The following is a 9339-nucleotide window of genomic DNA, read 5'->3' as shown; positions in this document are numbered from 1 at the left end:
TTGTTTTACTTGGGTAATATACAGATATCTCCTTCCAATACCATCTCCACTCCAAACCCCCGTAACACACCAAAACACGAATGTACTCTATCCCGTGTTCAATTCAAACCAAACATCAAATTCAATATTATAACTCAGATAATAATTCATCTCCAACAATGGAACACACATATATATTTTATATCAAGTAATATCAATCACCTACGTATATAAATGTTAAATTTTAACCATACAAACTTATCTGGATTGAATTGTAAAAATTGTAGAAGTTTAGGGACTATTTCATTATTTTTCCTTTTCTACAAATATCTACCGAATCTTGATCTAAAATGTAAAATTACTTATTTATTAGCATATATTTCATTTCCAATCCATTATACCATTAATACACTTTTATTTTTAAATTTACACAATTGCCTCAAACTTTTATAATTTTTGCAATTTAGTCTCTTAACTTGAAATTCATTAAATTAACCAATTTTCTCAAGTCAATATTTTATTCAAATATAATAGGCCCTCAAACATCCCCTAAAAACATCAAATTCACTACCAAACCTTAATATTTTGACATTTTCACAATTTAATCCTAAAATTAAAATTTAACAAAAAATCTCTTTACAAAATCATCAAACAACAAAATTAAAAGTCCAAATACATGATATTCATAAAAAAAATCCAATATTCAACAATGAAAACTTCCAAAATTTTTAACAGAATAAAAAACGAAGGTACAGGCTAGCTGGACCTAGTTGCAACGATCTCAAAAACATAAAAATTACAAGAAACAGGATCAAAATGGACTTACACGTAAATAAATAAGCAAACCAAAGCTTTCTCCTCACCCTAGCTATGGCATTCGGCCATTTGAAGAACATAATAAAATGAATTTTTGTTTTTCATTCTTTAATTTAGCTTAATTTTAATTAAACTTCCATTTATTTATAAAATTGCCATCTAATTCACACTATTTTATTATTTTCCATTTAATTGTTGTCCCAATATTCTAATTAAGGCATAATTGCTTCTTAAGGCCTCCCTCATTTACTAATCAAGCCATTTAATACCTTAATTACTATAATTACTATGTTTCGCACCTTTTACAATTTAGTCTTTTTTTTCTTTAATTGACTATCTAAACATTAAAATTCCTAAACCAAATTTTAATACAACTCTAATGACTATAAATATTCTAAAAGTAATATTTACGAGTTGATACGACAGAAATTTGTGGTCCCGGAACTACTGTTCCGTCACCATTGAAAATCAGGCTATTACAGTCTAGACGAAAACACATGTGCGATTTCAGTAAAGAGTTTATTGCTATAAATATCCCAAACCAACTCAATTTTCAAATTTTTAATTTTCTGTAGTGTAAGAAAAACGTTTTTGAATTGGATTTTTTCCAACAACACCTTAATGCAAAAGAGCATTGTTGCAAATCCTCTCTTTCTATGGAAATTAGTCATCTTACCTGTGACAAAAAATAAAAGAAAATCTACCCAACACAAAACAAGGGAGCCAAAGAATCATTGGTGATTGTTGTCTAACAAAGACACCCCAATCAAAGAAGCCATAAGCCCAAGTTGGAAAATAAAGTTAGTGTAGAATTTAACGAACCTCACTGAAGGAGGAGGCGAGGAAGATGGTCCAAGCCAACATAACCCAAGAAGAAGTTGTCGGAAGCAAGATAAAAAAATATAAAGTCAATAGGAAGGGCAAAAAAAGAACAGAAAGAAAAAAAAAGAAAAAAAGGAAAAGCAAGAAGAATGAAGATGTAACATCTCGAAATAAGGCCTAAATGGAATAGTGGTTGCGAAACCACAAATCTGAGATAGAAAAGTTTATTTCGATTAATTTTTATGATTTACCGAGTGATTAGATGTATGTGTTAGAGTATTGATAAGAAAATTTATAGATTGCATGTTTAATTTGCCTATTAGGGCTTATTTGCAGAAGTTGCTGTAACAGCCCGATTTAGGGCCTTAACGGAACGATGGTTTTAGAACCACGAATTTGAAGTTGAAAAATTTATTCTGATTAAGTTTTAAGGTTTATTTATTGATTAAAATATTGTGTAAAAATATCGTTAAGTAATTTACTGATAAAGTGCTTAATTGGACTTTTAGGACTAAATTGCAAAAGTTGCAAAATATGTGTTCTAATTCATAAGTACTTGATTGAAATGGGGGTTTAAAGAGGATGTCCTTAAATGGTAATTAGACCATTATATTTCGTTTGGACAAAAATGGGCATGAATAGGACAAAATTTTAAAGAAAGGCCTTAAGGGCATTTTAGTCATTTGGTAATTAAAAGAAATAAAAAGGGAAAATAAAGCCAAAATTGACTCATCTTTTTCATGGAGGCCGAAATTAGCATGGGGGAAGCCATGGATACGGTTTTCAAGCTTTCCAAGCTCAATAGTAAGTTCGTTCTAGCCCCGTTTTTCAAGTTCTTTACGATTTTAGAATCCCGGTAACTTGATTAAGCTTATTCTAGCTATAATTTAAGCTAGGGTTCATATTTGGAAAAATACCCATAGGTGAAATGTGTTTATTTTGATGTTTTATGGTAGAATATGAAGGCTGGAATTATGTTAAACAACTTTTGCTAAGCGGTTTTAAGCAAAAATGAGTAAAACGGCTTAATTGGTAAAAATTGTTACTATTCATAACTATGTATTAGAGTGAGAATTTGATGTTTCGATAGAAGGGAAAAATGATCAGCATGTCATAAAACATAAGAATAAGGGATGAAGTTTAATTCCTGAGCCTAGGGGCAAAAGTGTAAATATGCAAAAGTTTAAGGGCAAAATTGTAATTTTTCAAAAGTTTGAGTTAAGTACTGTTTTGAATAGTACATTAATTAAATAAGTAAAATATGATGTTTTAGATCCCGAAAAATGAGATTTGAATCTAGAATGTGAGAAAAATTGAAAATCGGGAAAGTTGGTAAAATGGCTGTTTTAGTATCGAGGTAAGTTCATATGTATAATAAGCATTAATTTATGCATGTTTCAATGTAAAATTGATATATTTACTATGATTTTCGAGGTGTTGAAAGTAAGTATAATTATGATGACTTAAATGTTCAATATTAATTCGACATGGAAATGAGAAAGTATGTAAGTTTGTATGTAAATAATACATTATCTTTATTATGTTTTTTGTATTTCAACATATTTTATGTATTGTAGCTGATTTTTGAATCATAATTGACTATTGGAAGTATGGAATCAAGTATTAGGAAGAGAGAGAAATCCGGTTGAACCTTCTGGAAAGATTGGATGATCTGATGATATGTAGCTAGGTCACATGTATGGTGCTTGAGTGCACATCATGTGTACAAGAGAGCTACGAGACATTATGATGTAGCTAGGTCGCATGGGTGATACTATGTATACACCATGTAGACAAGAGAGCTACGGGATATATGTAGCTAGGTCGCATGCGTGGTTCCAGGAGAAGGACACCATGTAGACAAGAGAGCTACGTGATAAACTGGCTAGGTCACATGGGTGGTACTAAGTGTTCACCATGTGTACAAGAGAGCCAAAATTATGTGTACAATAGAGCTAGGTCACATGAGTGGTGCTAAGTGAAGGCCATTATGTGTACAAGAGAGCTTCGATTTTAAAGGTGGGCTATGTGCGATACCATTGCGTATATGTTATTATTCCGAAGCGTTCAACTGAGAAATTGATTAAATGAAATTGTGTATGACTTTGTGATGATAAGTGTAAGTATATACGTGTGTAACTTATGAGCAATATGCTCGATATGTGATTGGAAATTGGAAAGATTGTTATAGGAAAGTGATGAATACAATTGAAGTGTGAAAGATCAAAATTGACAATAAAACTGTTCTGGATAGTTGCAGTGACATGAATCTAAAAATTTACTAAAAATAGTAGAAATTGAATCAGAAACTGAATGAGATATCAAATTAGAGCTTAATGAGTCTATTTTCATATAACAGAAACAGAGCAAGCAAAGGAATTCTATATTATGAGATATTTAAGTTTTTGAGAGACTGGTTCAGAATGACTATGTGATCCCCTGTTCTGACTTGGAAAAATCATTAAAAATTGTACAAAAATAATTAGGGGATGTAATTTATATGCTTGAAATACTTAATGAGCCTAGTTTCAAATGAAATATACAAGAACATCCTATGAATTCTGTACGAGGATAAAATTGATTCGTAGTGAAGAGTGGTCAGAACAGTTGAGCAGTGAAACAGGGGTAACTTCAATGAATAAACTGTACTAATTGGCTAGACCAAAAATTATGAAAATTTTATGGTAAGAATATATGTGAATCTAGTTTCAAGGAAATTAGCGGTTTGTAATTTGGAGTTCTGTAGCTCCAAAAATAAATAATTTAGTTGCTGGTACTCTACTAGACAGCTTATTTTGAACCTGTTTATGATTGTAATAGTGAAAGTATGTGTGTTTGTGATGGTAATATTCCGGGAACATATTGTGACTTTGTTTAAAGTATGATAATGTATTGTTTATTAATATTTACATACTTACTTACTAAGCTATAATGCTTACTCCCTTCCTTTCCTTTTTCCTATAGTGTCGCAAATGTTAGCTCGAGTTGGAGGTCGCCGGAGGTTAAATCACACTATCAAACTATTGATCGATATATAAAGGTTTTAAAGTATTTTAAGTCTTTGGCATGTATGGAGACTCGTTTAATTGTTATTAAGTTGCTAAGAATTGGCTTAAAATACTGACCTATGTTATTTGAAAGTCTCTATTGTATAAAGTCATTTAATGTAGATAGTCTTGATTATGTTATTAATTAAATGATGCAATTTATGAATGTGCATGCTTGCCTATGTGTGTGGTTGAATTAAAGCATGATATGGGCCTTGTAAGCTCTTTTTAAGGGACAACTTGAATGTGCTTGAAAAAGTTTTAAATTAGAGTGAAATTATGAATCGGTTTTTATACGATGATTAGTGATTAAGTCCGGTAATACCTCGTACCCTGTTTCGGCGTCAAACACGGGTAAGGAGTGTTACAGAAGAGGAGGAGGAAGAGGGTCAAAGATCAAATGAGAGAAGAGAGCAATGGATGAAGGGGAGTTGTACGACAATCGATGCATAGGCATGTCATCTGTAATCACAATAACTAAGGGGCTAGGGTTTTTGAAAGAGAGAGGGCATGTCTTTTTAAATATTTTAATTCTATTTTAACACTAAATACCAATGAATTCTTAATTATATTGGCAAAGTTGAGGTTTTAGGACTTTAAGGCTTTGTTTTTCATTATTTTTCAAAAATGTTTTTGGAATCATAAGTAATTAAACATACAACTTTTATAGTAAAAAGTGCTCTTGAATCCAAAAGCAAAAATACTTGTTTTTTAGCTTTTGCTTTTTAGAAAAACATTTTGGAATCAAATGACATTTGTAACCTTATTTATAATCCAATGTATTTTATGTAATATTTATATGGATATACAATTATTTCGCTATTAAAATTTATTTTAAATATATAATATTATATATTTAAAGTCGTAATGATTATATTTTAATATTTATAATATATATTATACATTCAAATTAAAATTTATAAATAATTAATATTAATTACTTACAATTATTTAAAATTTATGTTCCATATATCAAAATATTAATAATGAGTTATAGGAAAAAGTTTTATATTCTTACTAAATATCATATTATGAATGAATTTAAACATTATTTGAATCTGTATTTTTACTCAATAAGCATATCTAAAATAAATATTTTATTTCTCAAAATACTTTATCGAATAATTTTAAACACTTAAATCTTAAACTAAATATTTTAAAACATTTTTTCACAATATTTTTCAAATACACTGAGAAACTAGTCTAGAGTGTACACGTTTAAATCTTAGATTGTGTGTAAATCTGACCTAAAGCTGATTCGAATTATCTAAGTAATGTTTTACAATTATTTCAAGGCTCTAAGTTGGAATTTTTAGATTTTCCTAATCATATATTTTATTTTGGTCAAGGATACAACAATAAAAGGAAAACACGTGGTCTCACGTGTGATAGGCTGAGACGTTAGTGAGTGTCAATAAGTCTTACAACAGGCGGCGCCTCCGCCCTTCACTTGTGTCAATTTCTTTTCAGCGCTCTCACAAGTAATCCCAAATCTTAAATAGGGTAAAATATCCAATAAGTACCTAAATTATCTTCATTTTATCATAAAAGTAATTCTTCCTTTTTTCTATATTCGAAAGAAATTTTATTCCATGATATTCTTTTTCCGATGAACTTTATCAATAGCAAACTCTGATCATAAAAGTTTACTATTCTTATGGAGACTCACTCCATGAATGAAATTATAAATATTTTAATTAATAAAATAAAAATATGGAAAAATGAGATAGTTTTATTTTAAAAAGTAAATTACAATTATAACCATGCAAGTCTATAATTTTCATTTTATGCTCTGATTTTACCTATTGAGTTGGTGTTATTGAATTCACACTAAACTGAATAAAAAGCTTTATAATAATTTGGATATAGATTAAGAGATCACAGGTACCGTTGATATATAAGTTAATATAAATATGTCATAAAAAGTATACATTAATATGTATGTGTAAAAGAAATGTTAGATGTTTAGGCTCTTTTTTTTTTTTTTTTTTTGTTATGGATCGGATATGAATATGGTTTTTTGAAGAAGGTGAAACAGGCTTGGATGCACTTGAAAGACGAGCGTTGGAGTTTATGCTATGGGACATTCTCTTATATTTTAAGTCAGTAAAATGGTAAATATTATGAAAGAAAAATAGATTTGTAAAGAAGATGAAGATTGAAGGACTTATTTATGAAATTTAACATATCTTTCATAACTTGTTTTGTTTTTTTGTATGTCTTCCTTTCCAGAGGAACAATAATGCACGCACGAATGGGCCCAAAGCATAATGTTTTAAACAACTCTTTTTTCTTTATTCAAAAAAGAAAACTCTATTTTTTTCTTTAATTTAATGAAGAGAATTTTGGTCTAAAGTCAGGGAGTTTGACCTGGCAACCTATGTAATTTGTAAGCATTAGCCGGCTGCTGACAATATAGGACGTTTGAATTTCATCTTATCATCAACCCCCAGCCCCAGCAGATTCATCCCACCGCCGTTTGCTCTTTTTTTTTTCCTTCAATTATTTTCCTGTCCCCATTTGTGCAATTCTTGTCCTTATTCTTCTGTTATTTTTCTATATATATCCGAGTCTGGACATTCTAAAATTACAGCTCTATCATCAGCTTTATTCAAAAGGCTTTGCAATTTGATTAAGAAGTTGTCCCCATGGAAGCTTATTCTTCTTATGCTGCTGTCTCTGCTGCCTCGAGTTCAGAAGAAGCAAGAGGGTTGAAGGCTCCACAGGCTTCATTTCATGGATCACTTCATTCCGTGCGTAAGCCATTGTCAAAGCCCTGGAAGAAGCCAATTGCACCATTTCCTCCAACACCGCCAAAGGTTTACACGGTCGACCCTATAAACTTCCGGGACTTGGTTCAACAGCTGACTGGTGCACCTCAGTTCATGTCCCAATCTCATAATCAAACCTCCACATCTCAGTTTCAGGCTCAGCTGCCTCAGCAACAGCGTCTCCAAAGAGTGGCACCTCCCGCTCTTCACGTTGCAGCACCGCCATTGTCTAGGACAGAAGTTTCTGCACCATTGCATCTCGTTTCTGGATTATACCACACTACATCCCAGAACCAGAATTTCTCAGATAATGTCAGGTTTACTTCGAATTCACTTGGACTGACCTTGTCACCATCTTCGTTTAATTGGTGCACTTTCCCCATTCTCAGTCCCGGAACATTGGCCAGCTTGGAGCAAAGCACTGTTCCTTAGATCATATATCAAGCTAGCTAGCATCAGTACCTAATTACTATATATCTGCTGATAGTTTAATTCATGCTTATTACTAAGAGAATGTCTGTAAGATTAAAACTACATTCTTTTGTTGTTGTAGTAGTTTACATATCGTAGAAGAAGTCTTTATCTCTTGCATTATAATGTGTACTATTTCACCCAGTCATGAATAAAAAGCTACCTGATTGTTTTGGAGGAAGCTTTGGAATGTCATCTCTAAATAAATACCAAAACATTTCACCAATTGGTGCATTAACAGTGTAGCTAATGAGTTGTTTTTCATTATGAAATAAAGAAGGATTTGATTGTTTACAGCAACTTGTCAAATCAACTCACTTTAATTAGAGAGGTGTACTCATCAAGAACACTTCGCTTGAAAGTTTCACTCGTCTTGCATAATTGCCGATATCAGTATCTTGTATACTTTGCATATGGATCTCACTCAATCACATCAAAACCTATATGAAACTACTTACAAAGATAAGACTTTTTATAGCTACTAAAATGCACATGTCAAATGTTCATAATGACTCAACAAACTTACTACTTAGTGAAATAGTTGGTGTTGGAAATATATTACTATAAATAAAATCGTTAGGACTGACAGGAAATCAAACTAATAAATAAAGTAATCACTATGCTGTGGAAAAATCACTGTCTTAGAAGTGATTTCGCCTTGATAGGTGTAATAAAAAATTAATGTCGCCCCCCAAGGATAGTATAGTACTTCCAAATTCGGACACCCGAATGAGGAAGATGAAACTCAAAAGGATTGCTCTTCTCATAAAAGTCGGGAAATAAACTGGAAGAAACTCAGGTAAATCACACTAGGTTCAATTCTTAGGAAAGATTGGAGAGGTCATAGACGATTCCACTTAAAACCCAATCTCCTAGGTAAAATATTGCACTAATGTAATTTAGTAAAACACCAGAATTTTTAGAGAGCAAGAATGGAAGAGAAAAGAGAGAACTAAGTTTTCTTGTTTTTCTGTGTTGTAAAAAATGAGTAGAATAGCTTGTTATTTATATTATTTTCAGTAGGGGCAAAATGGTAAAATAACAGTCTCAATTTCCAAAAATAGTAAAGATTTTCCTTAACTGAAAATATTCTGCAACAGTCAGGATTTTCCTCAACCAAAAAATATTCTACAATAGAAAATATTTTGAAAAAATATTTCTAATTTTACATTATCAGCATCCCCCCACTAATGCAAAAGAATTAGAAAATGTTGTAAACATGAGAAAATGTAAAACATGATAAGAGCAATAGCGAAATTAGCTACTTAAGCACTAGTATCTTTGGATTTGAACTAGTACATAATGAAATGAGTGATTCTTCTCTTTAACAAGTGAACCAATCTTGAACTTGTTAAGATAGGGGTTAACTCATGACACGACTAATCTCAGGTCCATTAAGTTTTGCGATAATATGCCTCGGAATGCTGGTAAGT

General features: G+C 31.3%; 1 protein-coding gene across 1 annotated transcript; it reads left to right on the top strand.

The window, feature by feature from the left end:
• The first annotated feature begins 7115 nt into the window (after window positions 1–7115).
• On the top strand, window positions 7116–8087 carry LOC108478862 (uncharacterized). The gene has a single exon (XM_017781319.2). The coding sequence runs from the start codon at window positions 7313–7315 to the stop codon at window positions 7865–7867; it is 555 nt and encodes a 184-aa protein (XP_017636808.1). The 5' UTR covers window positions 7116–7312; the 3' UTR covers window positions 7868–8087.
• The last annotated feature ends 1252 nt before the right edge of the window (window positions 8088–9339 follow it).

Source organism: Gossypium arboreum, chromosome 12, assembly GCF_025698485.1.
Source record: "Gossypium arboreum isolate Shixiya-1 chromosome 12, ASM2569848v2, whole genome shotgun sequence".
NCBI lineage: Eukaryota > Viridiplantae > Streptophyta > Magnoliopsida > Malvales > Malvaceae > Gossypium > Gossypium arboreum.
The sequence above is the reverse complement of the archived record's forward strand: the minus strand, read 5'-3'. Positions and strand labels throughout refer to the sequence as shown.